This window comes from Pristiophorus japonicus, chromosome 3 (genome assembly GCF_044704955.1).
Source record: "Pristiophorus japonicus isolate sPriJap1 chromosome 3, sPriJap1.hap1, whole genome shotgun sequence".
Taxonomy (NCBI): Eukaryota; Metazoa; Chordata; class Chondrichthyes; family Pristiophoridae; genus Pristiophorus; species Pristiophorus japonicus.
The window spans coordinates 191,628,628-191,642,644 of NC_091979.1; the positions used below are offsets into that span (position 1 = coordinate 191,628,628).

Here is a 14,017-nt window from a genome sequence, read left to right on the forward strand (position 1 = left end):
AGAAGCCGGGGTTTATAGTGAACGATTTTGACAGACAAGCGCAGGACCTGATAATGCTTCATGTGGTCCAGCCAGATCTGGCAGTAAATGGCTAAATCTCTTGTCCTCCATATCCGTTCAAGTCTGCGTCCTTTGGACTTCAGGGAGCAAAGATCAGGGTTGTACCAGAGGGAACAGCCAATGTGAGAGAGAGTAATTGTTTTAATAGGGAATAGGGCATCAAAGGTGGTGAGAAACGGAGAGTTGTGGCGATTATTTTCGGACTGGAGGAAGGTACACAGTGGTGTTCCCCAATGGTCGGGACTGGGACTACTGCTTTTCTTGAAATATATATAAATAACTTGGACTTGGGTGTACAGGGCACAATTTCAAAATTTGCAGATGACACAAAACTTGGAAGTACAGTGAGAAGGATAGTGATCGACTTCAAGAGGACATAGACTGGACTGACAAGTGGCAGATGAAATTTAATGTAGAAAAATGCGAAGTGATACATTTTGGTTGGAAGAACAAGGAGAGGCAATATAAACTAAAAGGTACAATTCTAAAGTGGTTGCATGAACAGAGAGACCTCGGGGTATATGTGCACAAATCGTTGACGGTGGTAGGGCAGGTTGAGAAAGCGGTTAAAAAAGCATATGGGATCCTGAGCTTCATAAATAGAGGAGTAGAGTACAAAAACAAGGAAGTTATGATGAACCTGTATAAAACACTGGTTTGGCCTCAACTGGAGTATTGTGACCAATTCTGGGCAGCGCACTTTAGGAATGATGTGAAGGTCTTAGAGAGAGTGCAACAAAGATTTACAAGAGTGGTTGCAGGGATGAGGGACTTCAGTTACGTGGCAAGACTGGAGAAGCTGGGGTTGTTCTACTTGGAGCAGAGAAGATTGAGAGGAGTTTTCATAGAGGTGTTCAAAATCATGAGGGGTCTAGACTGAGTCGATAGAGAGAAACTGTTCCCATTGGCAGAAGGGTCGAGAACCAGAGGACACAGATTTAAAGTGATTGGCAGAAGAACCAAAGGTGACATGAGGCAAAATTTTCTTACGCAGCGAGTGGTCAGGATCTGGAATGCACTGCCTGAAAGTGTGGTGGAGGCAGATTCAATCAGGGTTTTCAAAAGAAAATTGGATATGTACCTGAAGGAAAAAGATTTGCAGGGCTATGGGGAAAGGATGGGGGAGTAGGACTAGCTGAAGAGCTCTTGCAGAGAGCCGGCACGGGGCTCGACGGGCCGAATGGCCTCCTCCTGTGCTGTAACCATTCTATGATTCTATATAAATGGCTGAGTCAAACTTCGTGGGCTTCTCCCGAATTACCAGGCAGGTCTGGGTTTTTTTACATGCAATCTTCCTTTACTCTTCCAGATCACTAAATCTTCTGGAGTCGTTACCTGACAGTTCCATTGCGGTCCTTTCCGATCATGCCAAAACAGAAGAGTTCCTATACGGTCAGGTTATTCCCAATTGTATGGACCACCTCATTTTCGTGACCAAGGTGAATTCCTCAACCTCTCCTGCTTCACAACATGGTGTGGTGCTGAGTTGTACACATTCGATGAGTCCCAGGTTTAGTCCCTTGGTGCTAATGTCCCTTGGTCCCAGAATGTACTTGGAACAGTGGTGAGGATGTTGGAGGTTGATTTTCTTATTCATAATTAGATGTTCTATTTATTTCTCAAAAATCAATCAGGTTCTTGAAACGTTGAGGTCAAGCGCTCATAGTTTTATTATTTGCAGTATGTGCAATAACATTTAAACCTACACTTAAAAGATTATACTTGCAACCATGGTTGGGGGTTCATAGGCGTTAGAGTTCTGAGCTTAGTATTCAGATTGATTGAACCTCTCAATGAACTTACAAATTGCCACTTTTTATACATTTGTCTTACCCTGACTATGTGATCCACAGCATGTCTCCACATTGTTTAGTTACAACAAAATGTAACAACTCCATATAAGGAAAAACAATCAGGATCTATCAATATTCAGTTAATAAACTGCTTCCCTCCCCATTGAGCTCTTTTTATCCTGTTGAACAGAAACATATCAGTATAGCTCCCGATTGTTAACTTTAACTTTCTCTTTGATTAAGTATCATTCAACACTGGTTTCATAGAATAATACAGCACAGAAGGAAGCCATTCGGCCTTTAAAAAAGAGCTGCCCAATTAGTCCCACTACCCTGCCCTTTCCCCATAGTCCTGCATATTGTTCACAGTTGGCGGCGAGATGGGATTTTTCAGATGATTTTAAGCTGAAATTTTGTTGGTGAAGGATTCAGCCAGCTGACAGAGAGACTTTGGGAGCGTCTCTGTCTTTGGAAAAAGCCACAAAATCCGAGGCAAAATACAGCAACATGCGTGAACAGCTAGAAATCAAAATGACAACACCCACAGGTGTAATGAAACATTTGGGTGAATATAGACACGACCGGGAACGTTTTAAAGCATATGTGGATCAGCTAGAAATGTTTATCACTGCAAATAACATAATCGAAGTTCCAGACAATGCAGTCCAAAATCAAGCAATATTGGAATGTAAGAGAGCAATTTTCTTATCGGAAGCAAGACTGGCACTGATAAATCTGCTTGTGCCTGACGAGCCAAAGGACACAACGCTTAAAGAGATTTTAACGAAGCTGGAGCAGCACTATAACCCCAAACCGTTAGAAATTGCTGAAAGCTATCGTTTAGGGATTCAGAATCAAAAGACTGATGAAAGTATCAGTGATTAGCATTGTAGCATTAAAAAAGCTATTGATTCACTGTAATTTCGGAAACTTTCAAAACCGAGCATCACGGGATTGTTTTGTTTGTGGGGTGAAAAATGATGCGATCAGAAGAAAGTTATTGATGACGGATGACTTGACTTTTGAGCTTGCGAGGTCGATGGGCATGGCCGATCAATATTCCCAAGAATTGCATAATAATTACGGTCGTCAGTCAACCGAGGTAAATTGCCTGCAGGTTCAAAGTAAAAGGCGGCGGGGGCCCAAAGTCTCAGAAACTGGAAATTCTAACAGAGCGTCGAAGTCGTGCTATAGGTGCCTGGGACAACACATTGCTCAAAGTTGTCCATATGTGAAGGCAGAGTGTTTCTTCTGCAAAAAGACTGGGCATCTTGCGAAGGCATGCCGACTGAAGGGTAAGCCAGCTTTTAAAGCTATGAGTCCAGCGTTCAAAGCTACAAGTAGAAATCCCTAGAGACTACATAGCATGGATGAACAACAACAGCATGAGGAGATGTTAGAGTTACACGTCATCAGGAGCACAAGGTTAACGGACAGCGATTCGGAAGGTATCAAAATCCACATAGATGTTGCGGGATTCAAGATACCAATGGAAATCAACACAGGTGCATCCTTGAGTGTAGTACCGGAGTCGCTATACCTCAACAAATTGCAGGAATTCCCATTGGAGAAATCCAAGATAGAGCTGCGAAGCTACTAGGGAGAGAAAATTCCTGTGGTAGGTTGTATCACCAAACCGGTGAAATACAAGGATCAATTTCAAACTTGCCTCTAATAGTAGTGAAAGGAGACAAGCCTGCCTTACTAGGAAGAAATTGGTTGAGATCACTGAAGCTGGATTGGAGTGAGATTTTTCGTGTGGAAGCGAGATTTGCATCAGAGGATGATGTCATCAAGAATTATCCGAAGGTGTTCTGTGAAACGGGCAGTCCGATCCAAGGCTTCAAGGCGAGTGTCAGGGTACAGAAGGATGCTAGATTGGTTTACTACAAGCTACGTTCCATACCATATGCACTCAAGGAGAAAGTTGAGCAAAAACTTAAAAGACTAGAGACTGAGAATATTATTTGTAAGATTGATCGATATAATTGGGCTACACCCATTGTTGTTGTACCTAAGTCCAATGGTAAGGTAAGATTGTGTGGTGATTATAAAGTAACCGTAAACCGGGTTCTAGAGAGTAATGTCCCCAATACATTGCCAAATATAGAAGATTTGTTCACAACACTGACAGGTGGTCAGATCTTCTCAAAATTGAATCTTACGAATACTTACTTACAGCTTGAACTAAATGAGGAGTCCAAGTCATGCTTGACTATAAATACTCATCTAGGCCTGTATCAATTTAATAGGCTACCGTTTGGAGTGTCTTCCGCCCCTGCCATATTCCAAGGGGTGATGAACCAGATTTTGCAAGGTATTGAAGGGGTAGTATGTTATTTGGATTACATACTAATTTCAGCACCAAACAGGCAAATTCATAATAACATGGAATGAAGTCCTCAAATGGCTAGAGAAGCACAGAGTACGAATGTCTGCCCGCAAGTGTGAGTTATTTAAAAACTCAGTGGAGTACTTAGGGTACAGAGTAGACAAAGATGGTTTACATCCAACCATGGGAAAGCTGGATGCAATTCGAAATGCACCCACTCCAAGGAATGTCACTGAACTTCGTTCATTCTTGGGTCTTTTGAACTATTATGGGAATGCCTACCAACTTTGGCAACAGTATTACATCCATTGAATGAACTATTGGAAAAACAGGTCCATTGGAAGTGGTCAAAAGAATGCGATACAGCATTTAAGGAGTGTAAAAGCAAATTGGTAGAGAGCACCATGTTAGTTCATTGTGACATATTTAAGGAGATTAAGCTACCATGTGATGCCTCTCCGTATGGAGTTGGGGCAGTAATCTCTCATGTATTACGTAGTGAGAAGGAGAGACCAATTGCTTTTGCTTCACGCACTCTCAGTGCCAGTGAAAGTAATTATGCGCAAATTGAAAGGGAAGCTTTGGCATTAATTTTTGGGGTCAAGAAGTTCCATAAATACTTGTATGGTCATAAGTTTACCATCGTTACGGACCATAAGCCCCTAACAGCAATCCTCCATCCAAAGTCCCCAGTTCCAACATTAGCTGCAGCCCGAATGTAGAGATGGGCTTTGATTTTGTCAGCATATACATATGATATTGAATACAGATGATCAGCTGATCACAGTAATGCTCATGCAATGTCTAGATTGCCTTCCACATCACAAGTTACACCCGATAGGGAAGAAGTGTTTTATTTTTCATACATTGATGAACTGCCAGTCACAGCTGAAGAGATTGGCAGAGCAACCAAACGTGACCCAGTGATGTCAAAGGTGTATGATTATATTGCAAATGGATGGCCAAACCATGTAACGGACAAAGATATTCATCCATTCTTCATTCAAAGGAATGAATTATCAGTCGATAAAGATTGTATCATGTGGGGTGCAAGAGTGGTTATACCAAATAAATTCAAGTCCAAATTATTAGGAGACCTCCATGACCAGCACCTGGGAATGTGCTTTACCAAGAGTTTTGCACGCAGTTATTTATGGTGGCCAGGTCTCGATAAAGATATAGAGTACATCGTGAGTCAGTGTACGACATGTCAATGGCAAGCAACCACCATAAATATCATTTTAGCAATGGAAATTACCTCCCAGGGTGTGGCAAAGGCTACATATCAATTTTGCTGAGTTAGAAGGACAACAATTGTTCATTGTGATTGATAGCCTTTTGAAGTGGGTTGAGGCGTTTGCAATGTGGAAAATAACAACAATAAAACATTGAACATTTTGCGAAGTTTATTTTCTTCATTTGGCCTCCCAGAAGAAATTGTTTCAGATAATGGACCACAATTTCATTCAGAAGAATTTGCACAGTTCACGAGCAAAAAATGTGTGAAACATACCAAGGTTCCACCATACCACCCTGCCTTGAATGGTGCAGCAGAGGGCACTGTACAAATTATAAAACGTGCCCTCATAAAACAAACGTTAGATCCAAATCCAAAGAAATGACAGTTGTCAGTGGATCACAAATTGGCTAATTTTTTGATTACATATCGTAATACTCCTCATACAACTACTAGTGGAACACCAGCAGAATTGTTTCTCAAACGACAGCCATGAACCAGATTCTCGTTGTTAAAACCAAATTTGGCACAGTCCGTAGAAGAGACACAATTAAGACAGAAAGAGAATCATGATAGAGGTAGAGTAAAAGAGAGAAGTGTGAAATTAAACCAGAAGGTGAGAGTGAAGAACCATCACCATAAATGGTTAAAGTGGTTACTAGGAAGAGTGGTGAAGATATGTGGTCCTCGCACATATTTGGTGAAGATGTTTGATAATGGACAGGTTAGGTTTGTTCATATTGATCATATTTTATCTACAGGCATAGAAGGAGTTGAAGGTGGGAATGATTCAATTATTTCTGACTCATCAGATAGTTGTGATATACCAGTAGCATATCCTAAATCCAATGTACTGGAAACAAATCCAAGAGAAAATCAGAATTTAAGTCTGAGTCCGAGTCAGGAAAACAAAGAGCCTGAAGTTAGAGTGAGTTCAAATGAAAATCAAGGAAATTCCGTGGAGGAAAACGTTCCTCAGGATGAGCCTCGAATGAGTTTAGATTCAACACCATGTTTGGAAGGTTCCATTCGAGAGCGAAGGTATCCTCTTTGAAACAGAAAACAAGTGGTTAAGTTAAATTTGTAAATATGGAAAAAAAGTCTATATCCTGTGTTATGTATAAACATGCAAGTTAGGTATGATGTTGTTATAATAACGCCTTCATTAAGGAGGGAAAAGTGTAATGTCTGTCAGCTTATAATGTTTGTAGTGCCACACTGTGGCTGTGGACGTATTGTGTACTGCAAATACAGAGTTAATAATAAACAGAACCAGGCATGTTCCGGTGGCTTCCGATAGAGCTGCCTGCCATGTTAGAAAGCTGTGAATGCTGTGCTCTATGAATATATCACACAAGTATTATCCAATTCCCGTTTGAAAGTTACTATTGAATTTGCATCCACCACCCTCTCAGGCAGTGAATTCCAGTTTTGATCCGATCAGTGATTTGATTCTAAACCTAGTTCGCGACAATGTTTTACAGGGATGTTTTGTCCTTGATTAGTGCTACGAGTGACTCAAGTGAAGTTGTAACCTTCCTGCTTTCCACTTTCTAAGGTTCCTTACCTCTTTCTCAGGGCACCGAGCCATGCTTTAATTACGTCTCAATGGGCTACTGCCAAGCAGTACCATGTTCATGTATCAGAGAACGTTAAGATGACAGGTGGGATCTGCTGATCATTAAACTACATGATGTAGCAGAGAATGGACTCCCTGATGTGCTGTTTCTATGGTTGTCTAACCTACTGTCAGCCGTGGCTCAATGGTGGTAACAGCCTCAGCTCTGAGTCAGAAAGTTGTGTGCTCAAATCCCCCTCCAGAGACCTGAGCACAAGATCCATTTTAGGTGCTGCACTATCGAAGAGGCCATCTTTTTGATGAGACATTAAACCGAGGCCACGTCCACTCTGTCACGTGGATGTATACGATACCACGGCACTATTTCGAAGAAGAGTAAAGGGGGTTCTGCCTGGTATCCAGGCCAATATTTATCCCTCAATCAACATCACTAAAGACCGATTATTTGTTCATTATTACATTGCTGTCTGTGGGATCTTGGAAATTGGCTGTTGCATTTCCGCTCACATCTCCGGAATGGGGCATGAGCATTAACCCACAATCTTCTGACTCAGAGGTGAGAGTATGACCATGCAGCCATGGCTGACACCTTAGCCCCAATATTGATGGGGCTGTGCGTTCGGTGCATGTGGGGGGCCCAGGGGAGGGAGTTATGGATGGGAAACCCAGAAGTATGGGTTTCACCAAGATCCTGCCGTTTTTAACTGCAGGACATCTTTTAGATAGAAAAGGATTCCCGGCTGACAGCCAGCCTGATTGACAGGTTGTCTACCTGTCGAGCGGGAAAAAGAAAAGAAAGAAAGCATTTATATAGCACCTTTCAACCACCGGGCATCCCAAGGCCTTTTACAGCCAATGAAGTACTTTTTGATGTGAGCTAAGCGATCTCACAATCAGATGATCAGATCAAAGATCTGCAGTCCTGCCACATCCAATCATGAATGGTGGTGGACAATTAAACAACTAACGGGAGGAGGAGGCTTCATGAACATCCCTATCCTCAATGATGATGGCACCCAACTTGCAAGTGCAAAAGACAAGGCTGAAGCATTTGCAACCGTCTTCAGCCAGAAGTGCCGAGTGGATGATCTATATCGGCCTCCTCCTGCGATCCCCACCATCACAGAAGCCAGTCTTCAACCAATTCGATTCACTCCACATGATATCAAGAAATGGCTGAGCACACTGGATACAGCAAAGGCTATAGGCTCCGACAATATCTTTGCTGTCATGCTGAAGACTTGTGCTCCAGAACTAGCTAAGCTGTTCCAGTACAGCTACAACAATAGCATCTACCCGACAATGTTGAAAACTACACAGGTATGTCCTGTCCGCAAAAAGCAGGACAAATCCAATCCGGCCAATTACCGCTCCACCAGTCATCATCAGCAAAGTGATGGAAGGTGTCATCGACAGTGCTATCAAGCGACACTTATTCACCAATAATCTGCTCACTGATGCCCAGTTTGGGTTCAACCAGGACCACTCGGCTTGAGACCTCATTAGAGCCTTGGTCCAAACATAGACAAGAGGTGATTTCCAATGGTGAGGTGAGTGACGGCCCTTGACATCAATACAGCATTTGACTGAGTGTGGCATCAAGGAGCCCTAGTAAAATTGAAGTCAATGGGAATCAGAGGGAAAACTCTACACTGGCTGGAGTCATACCTACCACAAAGGAAGATGGTTGTGGTTGTTGGAGGTCAATCATCACAGCCCCAGGACATCGCTGCAGGAGCTCCTCAGGGCAGTGTCCTAGGCCCAACCATCTTCAGCTGCTTCATCAATGACCTCCCCTTCATCAAAAGGTCAGAAGTGGGGATTTTCACTGATGACTGCACAGTGTTCAGTTCCATTCGCAACTCCTCAGAAAATGAAGCAGTCCATGCCCACATGCTACCCCTGGACAACATTCAGGCTTGGGCTGATAAATGGCAAGTAACATTCTCACCACACAAGTGCCAGGCAATGACCATTCACAACAAACGAGAGTCTAGCCACCTCCCCTTGACATCCAATGGCATTACCATTGCCGAATCCCCCACCATCAACATCCTGGAGGTCACCATTGACCAGAAACGTAACTGGCCCAGCCACATAAATAGACTGTGGCAACAAAAGCGGGTCAGAGGCTGGGTATTCTGCGGTGAGCGTCTCACCTCCTGACTCCCCAAAGCCTTTCCACCATCTACAAGGCACAAGTCAGGACTGTGATGGAATACTCTCCACTTGCCTGGATGAGTGCAGCTCCAATACTCAAGAAGGTCGACATCATCCAGGACAAAGCAGCCCGCTTGATTGGCACCCCATTCGCCAGCTTCAACATTCACTCCCTCCACCACCAACTCGCCAAGCTTCTTCGGCAGCACCTCCAAAACCTGTGACCTCTACCACTTAGAAGGACAAGGCCAGCAGGTGCATGGGAGCACCATTACCTGCAAGTTCCCCTCCAAGTTACACACCATCCTGACTTGGAAATACATCACCGTTCCTTCATCGTTGCTGGGTCAAAATCCTAGAACTCCCTCCCTAACAGCACTGTGGGAGTACCTTCACCACACACACTGCAGCAGTACAAGAAGGCTCACCACCACCTTCTCGAGGGCAATTAGGGTTGAGCAATAAATGCTGACCTCACCAGTGATGCCCACATCCCGGAATGATTAAAAACAACATCACTGTTGTAATGTAGGAAATGTGGCAGCCAATTTGGGCACAACAAGCTCCCACAAACAGCAATGTGATAATGACTAGATAATGTTTTTTTAATGATGTGGATTGAAGAATGAATATTAGCCAGGACACCAGGGATAACTCCCCTGCACTTCGAAATAGTACCATGGGACCTTTTACATCCACTTGAGAGAGCAGACGGGGCCTTGGTTTTACATCTCATCCAAAAGGTGGCACCTCCGACAGTGCAGCACTCCCTCAGCACTGCACTGGAATGTCAGCCTAGATTTGTGTGCTCAAGTCTCTGGAAGTAAGATTTGAACCAACAACCTTCTGACTCAGCGGTGGGTGTGCTACCAACTGAGCCATAGCTGACACAAAGCCTGCAGCATGCAGTGTAGGAGCAGGTAGGGAGGCAGGGATGAGATTGCTGTCGGGGTAGGTGGGGGGTGGTACGATCGTGGCAGACTGTGGTCGGGTGGTATCATCGCGGGAGGACGGGACAGATTGTGGGGTGGTTAACATGCAATGTTGCCGTTAAGCTGCGGCCATGCAGCGCTCTGCAGCTCCCGCGCAGCCGGCTCACCGGCTCTTAAATAGGAAAAAAATGCACATGTGGTGTTTTGAATGGTCTGTTCAGCTCCTTAATGAGGCACTTTGTTGGGCCTGGGGGAAAACCTCTGTTGTGTATGCACGCCTGTTTACTGTGTGATGTCTGTAACACTGTTATGCAACACTGAATGTACCCTTACACTGTGCACACCTTACCTGTACACCAGAGGTGCTGCTGCTGGAGACCTAAGGGTTGCCGGCACACGGCAGGTAACCCAGTATAAAAAGGAACTCACAGCTTGTTATCGGCACTCAGGAGCTGCAAACAAAGGACTACAGGTCGACATAGTTTTAAGTATCATACCCTGCCTCGTGGAGTCATTACTAAAGGTGCCTACATACACTACAACTGGCTACGGGAATACGAGGTTACGGACCACAAGCTCAGCATGTCGAATCTCAGCATCTCTCAGCAATTTACCGATGGGGAAGATTGGGATACTTTTGTAGAAAGATTGGAACACTCAAGGAGATCGGCTGCACCGTGCGACTTTGGCGACCACCTAAATAAAGCACTAAGGGACTCTAAACCGACGAGAGCAGTGCACCGCATTGATACTTCTAAGGGTAGAAATGCTGCCCCAAGTCCCGCAACCCTGAGTTCGCCACATGGGGCAAACCGGCTAGCCCCGTGCTGGCGCTGTGGAGGAAACCACAGGGCCCACCAGTGCCGCTACAAAGACTATGCATGCAAAGAGAAAAGGCACCTTCAAAGGATATGCAGAAAAAGCTTTACTCACCGCGTCTCTGATGAGTTGGCTGATCACCTTCATCTATGTCAGAGCCCCAGTGAAGGTGCTCAACCCCTGGAAGAAGAGTATGGAACTCATAGCTGCTCCACCGAAAGTTCTCCGTGGACAATGAAAGTAGACGTCGACAGTTTCTATGGAGAGCGACACAGGGGCAAGCCAGTCTGCGATGAGCCAAGCAACCTTTGAAGAACTTTGGATGAATCCCGCTAATCGACCACAACTGCATCCTGTCCAGCGAAGCTGCTTCCAGGCCTCTGGACTCCAGCAATCGACCTCGAACATGGATTTATCGCAGCATCCGGAGGTTCCATTATCCAGCTCGACTGCGAGCCGACGACTCCACAGCACCACGGTGAAATTTCCAGGGCCGAGGATCCAAACTCCACTTTCCGGGCCGAGGCAGGACTCCAAGAGGTGAACATCGCCAAAAGAAATGGATTCCCAACATCCAGGATCGAACCTGGAAGAAACGAGTACCACAGCCTACCTGCAGCAGGGCCAGAAAATGGCTACCGCACCACAAGCAACAGAACCTAAAATCATACCACGAGGAGCATTGGAGGAGCATCACATGACACCGAGCGGTCAATCGGATTTGAAGGCTCCCTTAAAGGAGACCGGTAACCAAAAAAAATTAAAGGGGAAGTTTCAACTATTTGAGTACACGGACTTTAAAGCTAAAGATGCAATTAAAGGGTGCAGGTATGAAAATGTATGCAATGTAACCATGAATTGTGATGCTGGTTCAACTAATGTGACTAATGAGATGAATGCAGGTGTCAGTAAGGTTAAGAACAAGTTTATTATGCTTAACAATAATGATAGAGAATGTGATGCCCCTTGCAGGACACACACACAGCCAGTGGGAGCACACCCACTACAGGGACAGTGGTCAATGGGCAGCCCAGCCACCACCAATGGCAACCTGCACCAGACCAGCCCTACAATCCCTGGCCACCAGGGCCAATACCAGGAGCATGAGGCCAATACACTCCAGCTTCCCTGGCAAACCCTGGGATGACCTGACCCTCATCCCAATTGGTGGACAAGGAGCCCACACAGTCTTGATGCCCTACCCACCAGCCCACAACAACGGTGGACAAGGAGCCCTCCCAGTCTTGTGGCCTTGCCCACAACTACAGTGTATACTCACCACCCACTGTTGCCGTGGTTACCCCCCCCCCTCCCCGAGGGATCCCACAACAGTGACAGCCACATGGTCTGCGTGTGAGGGAGGGGAAACATACGAGGCCAGTCTCAAGCACAGGGGTCACACCTGGCAACCACACAACCCTCACCACAACCTCCCATCACTGATCACCTCCCCTGGTCATGACAATAGGATATGAAAAATGCTTAGGGGGGAGTATTGTTCTGTATGCATGCCTGTTTACTGTGTGATGACTGTAACACTGTTATGCAACACTGAATGTACCCTTACATTGTACACACCTTGCCTGTACACCAGAGGGTGCTGCTACTGGAGACCTAAGGGTTGCCTGCACACTGCAGGTAACCCAGTATAAAAAGGAACTCACAGCTTGTTGTCGGCACTCAAGAGCTGCAACTAAAGGACTACAGGTCTACACAGTTTAAGTATCCTACCCTGCCTCGTGGAGTCATTACTAAAGATGCCTACATACACTACAACCTCCTGCTTCTCCTGGTCCACTAGTAGTGCTGTAAATGAATTTACTTTATTGATCCAGCTCTTCATGCTTAATTTTACCTGTTGGATCTCCGGAAGCCAGCGGGTTTAATGTGGATCGGGTTCCTGTTTCTGATTTTCACCATTTCAACTTCCCACCAATGTTCCCTGTAAGCTGCATGGCTGCGAAACACTCGAGGGAACCCGTGCAGCCGGTTTGCCAGTTTTTCAAGATAAAAACTGTGCATGTGTGGTATTTTGAATGGCTTGCGCTCAGCCCCTTAAAGGGACCCCTCAGCGCCAAACAACATTAGAGAGAATATTTCTTCTCACCTGACTTAAACCCACCCGTTTTGGGAGTTAAAATGACCTCCTTGAGTTGCTTCTTCTCTAATTATTTCCGTCTGTTTGCAGGGACGGTTTGTTATTCTACGGTTGGTGGATCTCACACTGTGTCACTCCTATCACAAGTTCATTGCTCAAGAGCTTCCTTTTATGAAAAGCACTTTGAAAACAATGGAATCAATAGGTGAGAATCAGAGAAAGTCAGCTCCATGGAGACTTGTTAAATGAGGGATCCTTGTTGGTGGAATTGTCTGCAGCAGAAATCACTGAATTAGCTGCACTATCACTACTAAGAAAGGTGGGAGGTTATCGGAGGCTGGCTAATGCATTGGGATAAACCATTTTCTTTCATCTCTGGTGTCTGGGTTAGAATCCATCAGAGACTGTGACTAAAAGAGTTAAATTATGAGGAGAGTTTGTATAGACTTGACTTGTATTCCCTCAGGAATAGAAGATTAAGGGTGATCAAATTGAGGTGTTTAAGATGATTAAAGGATTTGATAGAGTAGATAGAGAGACACTATTTCCTCTGGTGGGGAAATCCTGAACAAAGGGATGTAACCTAAAAATTAGAGCTAGGCTGTTCAGGTGCGATGTCAGGAAGCATTTCTTCATACAAAGGGTAATGGATATCTGGAACTCTCTCCTCCAAAAAGCTGCTGAGGCTAGGAGTCAATTGACATTTTCAAGACTGGGATTGGTAGAACTTTGTTAGGCCAGGTTATTAGGAATATGGAACCAGGAGGGTTATTGGAGTTGAGATACAAATCAGCTATGATCTAATTGAACAGACTCGATGGGCAGAATGGCCTCCTCCTGTTCCAATGTTCCTGCAAAGAAACTTAGAGCTGGCCCACAAAGTATAGGCTACCTAAATGAAAGGAGCGATGTATCGCTCATTGATGCTTTTCTCTCCAATTCACAGGGCATTCTATCTTTTGGGGATGGGGATGAGAAATCCTTTATACTGACAGCCTCCTCAGAGC

At 44.8% G+C, this 14,017-nt stretch overlaps 1 protein-coding gene across 1 annotated transcript in view; it reads left to right on the forward strand.

Annotated features, from left to right (window-relative positions):
• Window positions 1-14,017, forward strand: part of LOC139255025 (cyclic nucleotide-binding domain-containing protein 2-like) — an 85,084-nt gene that overhangs the window by 44,733 nt on the left and 26,334 nt on the right. The window contains exons 6-7 of the mRNA XM_070873858.1: window positions 1,370-1,499; window positions 13,101-13,215. Of these exons, the coding sequence (XP_070729959.1) occupies window positions 1,370-1,499; window positions 13,101-13,215 (245 nt within the window). The remainder of the gene's footprint in view (window positions 1-1,369; window positions 1,500-13,100; window positions 13,216-14,017) is intronic.